This window comes from Cajanus cajan, chromosome 10 (assembly GCF_000230855.2).
Source record: "Cajanus cajan strain Asha chromosome 10, NIPB_CcT2T_4, whole genome shotgun sequence".
Lineage (NCBI taxonomy): Eukaryota > Viridiplantae > Streptophyta > Magnoliopsida > Fabales > Fabaceae > Cajanus > Cajanus cajan.
Window position 1 is genome coordinate 40,766,581 of NC_138526.1, and position 13,711 is coordinate 40,780,291.

A 13,711-nucleotide genomic window follows, 5' to 3' on the forward strand; every position below is an offset into this window, starting at 1 on the left:
CTCAACTATCCCGATAAGATCCTAGTAGTATATCTTTCTAGTGAGACTGTTGTGAGTGATGACTTGGTCTGACATGACATCTACTCCTAGACTAGTCAACTTTTGGGCAAAGAAAAGTATTTTTATTGACGCCACATGCATATAGTTCAGGAATGTCTAGTCTATGTATGATTATAACATTTAGCTCGTTTTTGAACTATATTTTGATTAATGTCATGATGGAATGAGATATAAATTGAGTTAAAATTATTGTATGGATTAATGGGAAATTAAATTATTGATTTTATATAATATTTGTGTGTGGCTACCCAGCCTTATTCTATACCGATAGTTAGAGTGAGATATGTTTTCACTCCTTTATTTTCCTAATGGATGTTTTATATGTGATTGCAAGAGGCTTCATTTGGAGGAATCTAGTTGATTAAAGGGATAGCTCTAATACATGTGATATCGAAGGATCTTGGATTATGTTTTATGCTTTCTATTTTAAGAATTATAGTTTACTTTTCTTAAAACATATATTCTTTAAGTTTGTAATAGTTAGGCATTGATTTAATTTTTTTTGAATTTCAAATGTGATACTCTTTATCTTTGTTTGAAGTTATTCCATTTTCATATTCCCTTTTATGATCATTATGTTTATTTAATTAAACATGTGAGGTAGAAGATATCACAAAACAAGTATTAAGAATAAAAGAAAAATAATTAACTAAATAAAAATATTTATTGAATAAAAATAGGAAGTGTTACATAAAGTAAAGTCTACTACGTTAATCTCAACAACGAGCCCTTTATTCTCTCAAATCACTTTAAAATATACAATATGTAAAAAAAATTATTTTTTACAAACTCTATTTTTATAAGATTTTAAACAGGCTTTCCCTAATTGGACTTTTGATGTCCACTTGCTCAAAGCTACTAATTGGCTTACTTAAGCGAACTCTTCATGGTGTTTTAGCAATATCTTCTAAATTAGCTCATTCACAAAACCCAAATGGCTCACTTTGAGTGAGCATAAAGTCACTCAAAATTTGCTTTCCTCTCACCCTAAGCAAATACTTTCAATGTTCAACTCCTTTACTATTAGCTCCTTCCTCCTAATTGTATTTCAAAACTAAAAAAAAACAATCAAAAACAACTAAAACTAAAATGATTCTACTAATTAATAAGATAAAATTAAAATACTAATATTTAACAAAATATTTTACAAATAATTATCTAAATTGAATAAAAGATATTCTCATATCTTTCGGTGATGACAACCCAAAAGCAAAAACTGTTTGATTATATCCAAATTCACTAATTACATTCTTAATTAGGGTTTATTTTTCCTAAAATCTGAAGCTGCAGGAGCGTAATAAGCCCCATTTCGAGACTAGCAATCCTTCCTTGTGCTATATGGAGGTTAACTTGTTTTATCTTAATTTTAATAAAATTATCTTTTCTTAAAATAAAAAAAAAAAGAATAAAAACTTAACTATGCCGAATCGACCCAGATACGTTCACTACATACTAATTAAAACAAGACAGCATCGCTTATAATAAACGAATGAAAAAATAAATAAAAGAAAAAAATGGGAACTAAAAGGGTGTGCCTCATACATTAACAAATTAAAAGATGGGATAACGTACTGCATGTTGGGTTGAAACAAATTAATGTTACAGCTGGAAGACATTTTTGGGTTATACAAAGTACTTTTTATGAAAAATATTGCGTAGTTTATTGATGAAACACCGAAACATCTATATATCTAGATTTTTGAAGGGACCACATGTTAACGTTTTTACTCTTAAAGCACAAAGATCATAACACATTTATAATATGTGAAATATATGGCTTCTCCTAGCGGTGTTGATTGATGCACATAGGATCCACAAGCAGTGAAGAGACGTATTCTTTCAGCAATTCCCCATTTGTGAACCTATCTTGGTGGTTTTCATATGAAACCTCACACATTCGGGTCAAATTAAGAATAAAATCAAGCACCGGTTCTGGGATATCATTTAAATTGAGATACTCTTTATTTATAACCTTCCAACAATCTTCAACATCCTTGTGAATAAGTTTATAGGCGTCTGCTTGTGAAATGTCATATTGCTTCATGCAACATTCAACAGCTGAGGCAACATGTACTCTTTGTTGCTCAAACTATATATCAAAGAAATTTCAAAAGTTTAATTAGGAACATAATAATTATATCTATCTATATCAATATCTATATCTATATCTATATCTATATCTATATATATATATATATATATATATATATATATATATATATATATATATATATATAAATCAAGGGGGGATTCGTTTACTTAAATCTATCTAAACTTACTTCATTCAATAACTTATGTTCTATATCAAATTTCAACGATTTAACTGTTGAATTTAAAGTTATTAATGTATAAATCAAATCTACAAATTTTTAAAATCATCTGATACTTCTTTTCATTAATTCAAATTAACGGATAATCATAAAGTTATTTTATATATTGATTTGAATTAATGAAAGGAAGTATCAAATGATTTTCAAATTTTTTAAAAATCTGTAGACTTGATGTAACACCCCGAATTTTCTACTAATACAATGTTGAATATTATTATTTTTATATAGTTATTTTTGTTAATTACAGGGGTTTTATAGAGGTTTGTATTAATTTAAAATTATTTATGAAAATTTTATATAAAGTTAATTCTGATTTTTTAGGCCTAGAACGGCCTGTTCCGAAAAGCGGAACGGGCTGTTCCCAAAAAGCGGAACGGGCTGTTCCAAAAAGTGGAACGGGTCGTTCCAAAGGATGAAAGTGAACTATTTTGAAGGACCAGAACGGGCCGTTTCAAATGGTGGAACGGGCCGTTCCAAAATTTGTAAAAACGCCTAATTGGGTTTTTCCATAACGGGTCGTTCCCAAAGTGAAACGGGGCCGTTCCAGTGTAAGAAAAATTCCTAGAAAATTAAGTTGGAAACGGGCCGTTACAACTATAGTCAATGTGTGTTAACATGGATCCCAGAACGGGCCGTTCTGATTTCAGAACGGGCCGTTCTGCTTTTTGAAAACGGGCCGTTCTAATTTTGGAACGGGCCGTTCCAGTTGAAAAATCTACGTATATTTGAAGACTCTGGAACGGGCCGTTCCGAAATCAGTACGGGCCGTTCCGGGTGCGCCAGGATGCCTATAAATAGGGGCAAGGGGGGTGAAAATTTTATACTGAGTGAGAAGGTGAAATCTTAGAGAGAGAAAGAGGAGAGAGAGAGAGAGAGAGAGAAACAAACAAAGAAAGAAAGAGAGGGAAGGAAAGAGGGAATCCAGAGGAGGAGGCCCTGCCCAAGTTTCAACTCCGCTTGTCCAGGTAAGGGGGGGAGTGAGAAACCTCGCTCAGGGGTGTGGGGATAATTATTGGATAGTTTGTTTGTCGGATTGGCCCTCAATCCCTTGCCGTTGTTCTGTCTTATTTTCTATTTGCTCTACTTTATTTCTTGTTGAAAATAATAAATGATTATGTAATCCCAATCCCTTGCCATTGTTCTGTCTGATTTTCTATTTGCTCTACTTTATTCCTTGATGGAAATAATAAATGATTATGTCATTAACATTAAAAATGAATAAGTTTTAATATGAATAAGAATGTCCTTTGTGAATTCCTATGCGAACCTTATGAGGAGTATTTATGACATGACCATGTGAAATATGAACAAATGACATGAGACCTAAGAATGGGCTATTGAGACAAATTGTGATTATGAGACTATGACAAATGAGGACATGATGTACTAAATGAAATTCTGTAATAAGTTAAATGTTGAGTCAATGAGATTATGAATGTATGACATGCATCATATGCATATATTACTTCAGGTGTGCCGCTGAGGCCGCATACCCACGATGTAACATGCTAATAAGGTGTACCTTATGGTCACCCACGATGTAAGATGCTAATAAGGTGTACCTTATGGTCACCCACAATGTAACATGCTAACAAGGTGTACCTTAGGGTCACCAACGATGTAACATGCTAACCAGGTGTACCTTAGGGTTACTAGTGATGATATGTGAAACTTCCTTATGGCGCCACATGCATGCATTTATGAGTCGAGTTCATGACATCATAGCATGATAAATGAGTATATATATGATATTGATTATTTATGTGTATTGTTTACATGTGATTTATATTTGTTGTGTGTGTGTGCTATCTAACCTTTATTTCTTCACCTAAAACTGAGTTAGATGTTTCTCACTCCCTTGTTGTTTTTGTATATGTTTAAATTATGTTGCAGGTGATCAACATCATGAGGATGTTGGTGATGAGGCTTAAGGCTTCAGTTGGGCATGCTCTAATAGGATGTGACATCGGGCATAGCTAGGCTTATTTTGAGATGTTATATTTTAAAAGCTTTAATTTTCTCTTCTTTTGTAATTTTGAACGTTCTTGAGAAAAAGACCAAAATGTACATTTTTGTCATATTATTTTTATTACATGATTTGGAAATTATAAATTAATTCCTAACTAGGAAGCACTACCACCTTTGCTGGAATTAATCTATATTTTCCTTTATATGATTTATTGAGTTTTGATACTTATATGTTGACTTTTTATGATTTATGAGTTACGAATGTGAATCTTCTACCTTATGATATTTGAGACATTTGTTTTATCATGAAAGATGTTATGAAACTATGAGACATTTATTGTGTATTTATGTTGGGGTAGAGGGTGTCACACTTGATCTATTTAAATTCAATGGTTGAATTGTTGAAATTTTATATAAAACATGAGTTATTGAATGAAGTAAATTTAAATAAACTTATTCCTAAAATAAATATATTTCTCCTTTTATATATATATATATTCCTACCTATTTTTTAGTGGGAGTATGTTAGCAACCTACACCAAAATTTTAGGATAAAAAAACCACTCATTTCTTTTGATTTGGTTAATTCGTACAAAGGATATTAAGTAATTTAATTTAATTGTAAATGAAAATTAAATATTTTCTCTCTCTTATTAACTTCATTCACTAAGTCATTTCTTTTTTCTATTAATTAATTTTTATTTGTTCAGAGAGAGGGGAGAGACATTATGAGAGATGAGAGAGAAATGAGTTAAAGAAGGAATTTAATAGGAGAGAGATAAATAAGTTAGAGAAAGAACTTAATAGGAAAGATAAATGGGTTGGAGAAGAAATTTAATAGGAGAGATAAATGACTTAGTGAAAGAAATTAATAAGAGAGAGAAAATATTTAATTTTCATTTAAAATTAAATTAAATTACTATAATATTTTTTATACAAATTAACCAAATCAAAAGAAATGAGTGGTTTTTTTGTCCTAAAATTTTGGTGTAGGTTGCTAACATACTCCCACTAAAAAATAGGTAGGAGTATATTAGCATTCCCCATATATATATATATATATATATATATTCTCATATATAGCTTCATTGTATTCAGCTTCTATCCAATGAATAAATAACTTTGGGTGGAGAATGTCAAATCAATTCCTTACTTTTAATAAGAAATGAATACCTTATGTGAGGCCATGTCATCCACTACTCTGCCAATAATTGATGCAGCTTCAATGATATTTGGACCACGAGAAGCCCAATCCAACACATTTTCTGTTGCAAATTCTCCAATGCAAATAAAGGATGTTATGAAAAAGGGGATAGTAGAACTTAAAACTCCATTAACTTTATACTCATCATATGTTGGAACGTAACTCTCATGACACCATTTGGCTTCAACCATGTAGCCTTTAATTAAGTTATAAATCTACAAGCAAAATAACCATTGTTGATAAGATAAATTGAATCATAAAAAATATTCAAATAAGAAAAAAATTGGAATAATTAATTTACCGCTTGTTTAAAATGTGGCATCACAAAACTTGATTTTCCAGTCTTAGTTGTCTTCAACTTTATTTCTTCACAAAATTCTACAACCGTATCAAACACTACTCTCATGCATTGTGGAAGACATCCAAAGGGATTAATATCCCATCTGAAATTAATAAAATAAGTTATTTTTAAGACCTTAATGTAAATGTGAGATCACAAGTTAAAAGTCAATCATGTATTTTTAAAGTCGTCCTTTTTCTATTAAATATATAGTATAAGCTATACTTTATGAAACACATCAACCTTTCAATTGCTTTTGTGAAGAGTTCAAGTTCTTGAATAGTGCCATAATCATCATAAGTATCATCTAGAAGAGCAACAACAGCAGTCAATTTTCCCATAAACATTCTTATATAACTGTATTCAAGTTTGTTGGATGATGTAGCTAATGACCAAAGATAGGCTTCAACCAATCTATCTCTAGCGTAAGGAACCTTTATTGCAAAGTTTGATTTTCTCCACCACCTGTTGAAAAAATAAATTACACCATAACAAATTAAATATACTCCATTTTAATTGTTTATGTTTAAAATTTGTAGCAAGATAATGTATTTCGAAGCATAGAAAAATGTTGTCATTGAATAAAAATATAAATGTGACGAACTTACTTGTTGATATTGCCAATTTCTTTTTGATGTATTTTTTGAAGAATATTGAAATCGACTTTTGCAAAGGTTAGTAGAGTTTCATCATGAAAAGGATCTTGTTCATATATAGTCATGTGATACCTTGCCTCAAACCTAAGTACACTCTTATTAAGAGGTCTCCTTAAGCAATGATCGATTTGGATAGCAAGAGATGGACTCACTCGGTTGGCCAAGGACTCCAGATGAGTCTTGGAGAAGTCATACGCTTCTTCTAGTATATCATCTTCGTGAGTTCTTAGATGTGTAGCTTCATACAAGTTACACAATCCTTGAATATCATTGACAAGTGTTTCATCAAAGTTTCCTTGGTCATTTTTTAATTTGTTAAATATGCCTGCTCAATTAATTAAACATTTATAAGAAATAATAATTATTTAATAGATTTTGAGTTTTGACATTAACTTTATAGGCATAATTTAATTTTTCATATTTAAATATCAATGAGAAAGATGTATACATACTTGATGAAATTTGATATCCTTGTTGTCTAAGCAACCGAAAAAGTAGAGCAAGAGAGTGATGATTTTCATCTTCATTGAAACTGTCGTTAATTTGTTTCAGTGCTTGGTTAATTTCTTGTTGAAATTGGTAGGATACACCGAAACGTTGGATTAAGTCAATTAAGTTTAACTTGTCGATGATATTTTGATTTACGGATGCTTGAAACATCATTCTCACATCTTCCTTTAACATTTGAGCTTGCTGCTTCACATTGTCACTGACTTCCTGCAAATATAGCTGCATTTAGTTAATCGTTTACAGAGGTTTAGAATATACATTCGTATCTTTTGTGACAGGAAAAAAAGATTACCCAGCAAGATATGCCAAAATGAAGTTAAAGTATGTCTTTTGTTATTTTTATTTCTGATGTATTTTGTGTGTGTTCTCTTCGATGCTTCGTGTGTCAATGAATTTTTTCCAAAAGCTGGGGTCTAATTTATATGTAGGCTTAAAACAAAATTATGTAATTTTTAAAAACTAATAATTTAACATAGAGACATAATTTTGAACTATAATGCTCATTTCATTATAAAAATAAAAATAAAAATTAAAGACTTAAGTTTTTAGAAATACGCATAATAAGTTAAGGAAACTATATTATATTCATGGAGGAAACATTATACTAAATTACAATTCATCAACTAATTAATATTTTTTATACAATTTAAATAAAGAAAATCATATATATATATATATATATATATATGAGCCCCTTAATGACATTCTCAATGTATGGATGACAATGAAGATTCATTTTGACGTCGAAACGTTGAATATGTTACGTAAAAGCATAAAAGAAAGGTTTAATATATCAACATTTTATTCATATTTTTGAAAATTTTTAATTAAATCCATAAATTAAAAATATTTATAACTAATTCCTTAATCTTTTATATTTTTGTAATTAGGTCCTAGAGTTAATTTAGTGGTTTGAAACCATTAGAAAAATAACACTTTGTTTAGGTACCCAATTACAAAAATTGTACAAGATGAAGAACTTGAATACAAATTATTTTAATTTGAAGACTTGATTAAAGGTTCCCAGAAAAAGAAGAAGAAAAAAATCCAAGAACATGATAATGCAAACTACGAAAATTATATATTACCCGGTTAAAAAATAACATATAAACAAAAAGGCAACAACATTAATTATAAACACTAGAGATAAAAAGAGACCTTTCATGCCTATTAATAATTATTAAAAAAAACTAAAATAAAATAAAAATAATAGAGTGGATAATCATTAAAAAAGAATAATAGTTATTAGAAAAAATTATTGATTTTTATTTTTTTAAAATAACAGAATGATATAATAATCTACTAAATATGGAGGCATATGTGTTACACTTAAAAGAAAAAGAATGAAAGAATTGAGTATACTTGGGTCTTGATGGTATTTTTGGTGAAATAAAATCAAAATGTGATCTTTTTTTTCTTTTGTTTAATATTTTAAATTAATTAGAAAATTTTAATTTTTCAAATAAAATATATTCTATAATTTATTAAATACTATACACTTATCTCAATATGCGGCTGAACTATTCACAGTAATTTGTTGTTAGGAATTAGACTAACCGCAAGGAAATGTTGCAAAATTTACATCATGAAAGAACAGTAAAATAATAGAACTCACATCTATTTCAAACTACACGAGTATATATGAATATAAATATATAATACCATAAACTCAGAAGCATATTGAAGGAAAGTATCTCCCCATATGTTGGGAGGAAAACTCGCGCAAGGTCGTCTGATATCAGATACTGCATTTTGGGTTGAAACAACTGCTGAAGCTGGAAGGGACATCTTTTGCTCTATACAAATTTAAGTGCTTTGTAATTTCTGTAGTTTATATTGATGAAACACCCAAACATCTATCTAGGTATTTATAGGGAATCGCAGTTTAACTTTTTACTCTGAAAGCAGCTTGCTTGTGTTTCTTAGTTTCTTCAAGGCTAATTTATTCAGATAAAATAGGGCAATATGATAAAATGAAAAATTAAATAAATAAAGGGCAATTTATTGTTTTTATTTTAACATTAATTAAGTGCATGATGCAAAACAACGTTGATCAGTTTAAAAATATAACATTTTTTTTATTCATGTATAAGAAATTGTTTGACATTGAATCACCATGCTCGATTTTCCACTCCGACAGCTGGAAAATGAGAAAGAAAATTCATGGATGTTGACATCACGTGAATTTGTCCTAATGCATGCAAGTTGGTTATAAAAATAATCATTTCTCTCCAAAATTATTTTGATTTTTATATATTTTTATTTGGAGTTGTTAGGTCGCATGTAATTAATATTATATATATATATATATATATATATAAAAGAATAAAAAATCACTTATTTTAAAAATAAATTTTGATAGATTTATTTCATTTAATAACTTATAAAGCATAACAACAAATCAAATTCATGTCAAGTTTCATAACTTTTGTCTATTTATTTATAATATAAAATTTGAGTTAAATTTTATTACGTTAGCATATCATTATAAAATTAATTTTACATATTATCATGTCAGCATATTTGTTTATGTAAAAAATTTCCTAAATTAATTTTTTAAACTTCTATCTTCTATCATATTTTTTCTTTACTTTCTATTTATTACATATCTCTGCATTCTATTTAATATATCCATCATTTCTTTATCGTCTAATTTTTATTTCATAATCATCAAAAAGGTTCTACTTTTTTTCTCCTCCTTTTTTTCTCCTTCACCCTTTATATTATATATGTATGTTGTATATAATCTACGTCTTATTCTTTTTATTTAATTTTCATCTTACATGGCAATCTTTGTTAAAAATGAAAGGTACCACTTTTTTTTTCCTTTTTTTCCTCCTCTACCTTTTGTATTACATAATTATGTTCTATCTAATCTATCTCTCACCCTCTTTATTTATTTTTCATACATATTTACATTCTATCTAATCTATCTTTCACCCTCTTTATTTATTTTTCATTTCACATGTCAATCTTTTCACTTTTTCCTTTTTTTTTTCTCCTCTACCTTTTATATTACATATTTATGTTCTATCTAATTTATCTTTCATTCTCTCTATTTATTTTTCATAAATATTTATGTTCTATCTAATTTATCTCTCACCTTCTTTGTTTATTTTTCATTTCACATGGTAACCTTAGTCAAAAATAAAAGTTTACTCCCTTTTTTTTTCTCCTCAACTCTCTATATTACATATTTACATTTTATTTAAATTATTTCCTATCTTCTTTATTTAATTTTTATCTCACATGATAATCTTTGCCAGAAATAGAAGGTACTACTTTTTTTCATTTTTTTTACTATTCTCAATTTGTCACACATAATATGAGATTTGATACCCAGTCTTGCAAAAGAAGAAGAATCACAAATTAGATACTATGAAATTCTGAACAAAGAAGATATAAAGACAAAAATTGCTTTAATTTTATTTTTCTTATCTGTGGATTTAATTCATTGAACTTAAATTTAAAATTACTTGTTAATATGCAACTATTTGTTTTGAAAAAAAATGAAGGAAAACAAAATTTAATTAAAGTGCTCATTATAAAAAATAAAATACAAAAAACATTATGCATTAAGAGATTAAATTTTGTTAAATTTTCAATTACAAACAAAATAATTTTAATTATAAATAAAAATGAAGCAATATTAATTGATATTAATTAATTTCATTACTTTAGGCGCGACATTAATTTCGCCAGGCGCACTAGGCATGCTGCTCTACTTTTGGTGCGACATTTAGTTCGGCGAGCGCGAGTTGGGTGCACCGGGCACAACCCCTGGTTAATGTTTTACATGTTTTATATGCTTATAAATGGTTAATTGATTGTGTGATGTATAACTACTAATCTGATGTGAATTATGTGCTAGTGTGAATACTATGAATGTGAAAACTAATGTGTGTGTGACCATATGACTATGACTATGAGAATGTGAAATGTGAGACCCATGATGTTTGTTTTTTTTTTTTTTTCTTCTTCCCCGGACCCTCACCCACTCTCACTTGTTTTCTCTTTTGGGCACATAGTGGTTGATCTTTCTTTTCTCTCAATTCTTAACCTTATTCAAATCTCTTTTTCTAGCTAAATCCGTGAGTGATTTTGAAGACCCTTCTTTGCAAGCTGGAAGCTAAGGGTAGCATACCGTGTGCGGAGTTCTCTTCCTCTTCTTCCCTTCCATACTCGTCTTCCCGGAGCTTGGAGTTTTTGAGCCAAGGTAAGGGAAGTTAGTTGTTTATGCTGATTGTTTAGAAGTGAGTTAGAAACTCACTTGATGGCTGATTTTTGTGGATTGATGGTGGTGCTTGATGAAAATTTGGGGTTTTTGATGATTGATGCATGTATATTGTAATTGTTGATGTTTTTGGATTGTATGTGGTTGGTAGATCATGTTTTGAGGGTAAACATTGATGGATTTTAGCTGAAAAATAAAAAGGGAAGCCATGGAAGTGTAGAATTTCTGCACTTGGTGCTGAAACGAAAAAGGAAGCCCAGGAGAAAATGAGCTGGCAGAGAGTTACAGCTAAAGCGCTGGATTGAGCGCTGCAGCGGTGGGCCTAGATGACCGAATTTGGTCTTGAGGTCTTCATGAAAGTTGTAGCCCTGGATGTTATCTTTCCAATGGCGTTGGAATCACCCAAAAAGGAGGTCTATAACTCTAGATATGGCAGTTTTAGTGAAGAGAGGTCAGGCTGCCAGCATTGGTTATAACTGTTTCGGTTTTTATAATTTTTCACAAGGTAGATGAAATAATTTGGACTCGGTGTCTTCATGAGAGTTGTAGAACATCTTCTTATCTTTCATATGAAATAAGGATGAGTATGATAGGAGTGCTATAACGCCATATATGTCTGTTTTAGTGAAGAGGGGTCAAGCTGCCAGTATTCCTTATAGCTGTTGCGGTTTTTATCATTTTTTTTAACATGGTAGATGAAGGAATTAGGATTTGGTGTCTTCATAAGAGTTATAGGAAATCTTCTTATCTTTAATATGAGATAAGGATGAGCCTGATAGGAGCATTATAACTCCAGATATTCTATGATTAGTAATGGTTGTCACTTCACAATGAGTGATTAAGATATGTTGAAGGTTGTTTTGGATGTGTTATTTCATGAATATGTTGACTAATATTGATTAACGTTGTTGAGACGAGTTGAGTTGTATCAGTTGTACATTATTGTAAGTTGCTATGTTGAGCGGTACGGTTGTGTTGTGTTGTGTGTTGATATTGGTTGTTGTAGGCCGCAAGGCTGAGTTGTTGTAGGCCGAAAGGCTGAGTTGTTGTACGCCGCAAGGCTGAGTTGTTGTAGGTCGAAAGGCTGAGTTGTTGTATGAGATCTCCGAGTTGATATGCATGACGACGCATTACATGAATATTGATGACCAAGTTGAAAAATCAATGGGATGTATGTTGATGAAGTGTTGATAGTTGTGGTTATTTATATTTCTTAAATTTTCTATATGTTATTTCTTTTATACTAGCTTACCCTTTTGTTGTTTCCATGTGGTTGGACTGCAATGATCATACTATGTATGGGAGCAGAGCAGGGATAGGTGGTGTATCTGTAGCTAGAAGGTGGAGCTGAATCCTTTAGGATGCTTTGTTTGTTTTTCAGTCACTTGGCATAGTGACTTTTGATGAAATGTTTGTATTGTACGCCCTAACTCTAGTTGGATTGGAACATTCGTATATATTTATATTCTAGATCCTATATTTATATACTCGTTCTATTCTACCTAGTGTTTCCGGTGTGCTGTGGTTGTGAGTGTAGTGGCCTGTCGGGTCGTTACATGAAACGTGATTAAATGGGATAAGACATGAAATTCTATAACAAGTGAAATGATGAGTCAATGAAGTGTGAATGTATGACATACATCATGTGCATATATGTGATGGGTACGATGTGGAGTACACTATTAGGGAAAACCCTCCTTGTGTAATAGCTTGGGGGAGTCCTAAGTGTAACGACCCGGCTGGTCACTACACACGGTATAGCACACTAAAACACCAGACAGATAGAACAAGTATATAAATATAGGATCTAGAATATATAAATATACTAGATTCCAGTCTGACTAGAGTTAAAGTGTACCAAGGAAAATTACAACCAAATGCTACTATCCCAAGTAGCTACAAGCAAAATATCCACACAAGCAAATTAGCTCCAAAGTCCGCCGGAGACTCATCCCAAGAAGCCCACCTATTCCTGCTCTGCTCCCATACATAGTATGATCATCGCAGTTCCAACCACATGGAAAACATGCAAGGGTAAGCTAGTATTCTTTTAAAAAAAAAAATCATACTAGCAAAGGATTAGCAATGTAAATAAATTCATCGTTATAATTATCAACACATCTACACAGCTTATATTGCTCAACAACATCAGCACCATAATGCGGTTATATCAACACTGCTTAGTAGCAGCAACAGCACCACTCTAGTGGCTATAACGGCACCGACTTAGCGGCAACAACAACACCACTCTAGTGGCTATAACAACACCGACTTAGCGGCAACAACAGCACCACTCTAGTGGCTATAACAACACCGACTTAGCGGCAACAACAGCACCACTCTAGTGGCTATAACAACACCGACTTAGCGGCAACAACAGCACCACTCTAGTGGCTATAACAACACCGA

General features: G+C 30.8%; 1 protein-coding gene and 1 long non-coding RNA gene across 3 annotated transcripts; one reads left to right on the forward strand and one right to left on the reverse strand.

Annotated features, from left to right (window-relative positions):
* Nucleotides 1-1,577: 1,577 nt before the first annotated feature.
* LOC145952701 (putative terpene synthase 2) lies at nt 1,578-8,954 on the reverse strand. Of its 2 annotated transcripts, none has more exons than XM_083065630.1 (7): nt 8,731-8,953; nt 7,011-7,275; nt 6,511-6,883; nt 6,146-6,367; nt 5,864-6,005; nt 5,532-5,777; nt 1,578-2,149 (listed from the first exon to the last, which is right to left on the reverse strand). In XM_083065630.1, the coding sequence occupies exons 1-7, from the start codon at nt 8,854-8,856 to the stop codon at nt 1,844-1,846; spliced, it is 1,680 nt and encodes a 559-aa protein (XP_082921756.1). In that variant the 5' UTR covers nt 8,857-8,953; the 3' UTR covers nt 1,578-1,843. The 2 variants fall into 2 exon arrangements, with proteins under 2 accessions (XP_082921756.1, XP_082921757.1); XM_083065631.1 differs by having other exon boundaries at nt 2,010-2,149; nt 5,512-5,777; nt 8,731-8,954.
* A 1,918-nt stretch (nt 8,955-10,872) lies between these two features.
* On the forward strand, nt 10,873-12,807 carry LOC145952596 (uncharacterized). Its single transcript, XR_014430074.1, has 2 exons — nt 10,873-11,284; nt 12,611-12,807. It is a non-coding gene; the product is annotated as an uncharacterized LOC145952596 (long non-coding RNA).
* Nucleotides 12,808-13,711: the final 904 nt, after the last annotated feature.

What these genes read in the sequence shown, in the direction of transcription:
- LOC145952701 (XM_083065630.1), bottom strand. Translation starts at nt 8,856, where the DNA reads ATGTCCCTTCCAGCTTCAGCAGTTGTTTCAACCCAAAATGCAGTATCT. An exon ending in TTCACAAAAGCAATTGAAAG is followed by an intron (nt 6,006 to 6,145) that starts GTTGATGTGTTT and finishes TATTAATTTCAG; the next exon opens with ATGGGATATTAATCCCTTTG. An exon ending in TGCCACATTTTAAACAAGCG is followed by an intron (nt 5,778 to 5,863) that starts GTAAATTAATTA and finishes TTTTGCTTGTAG; the next exon opens with ATTTATAACTTAATTAAAGG.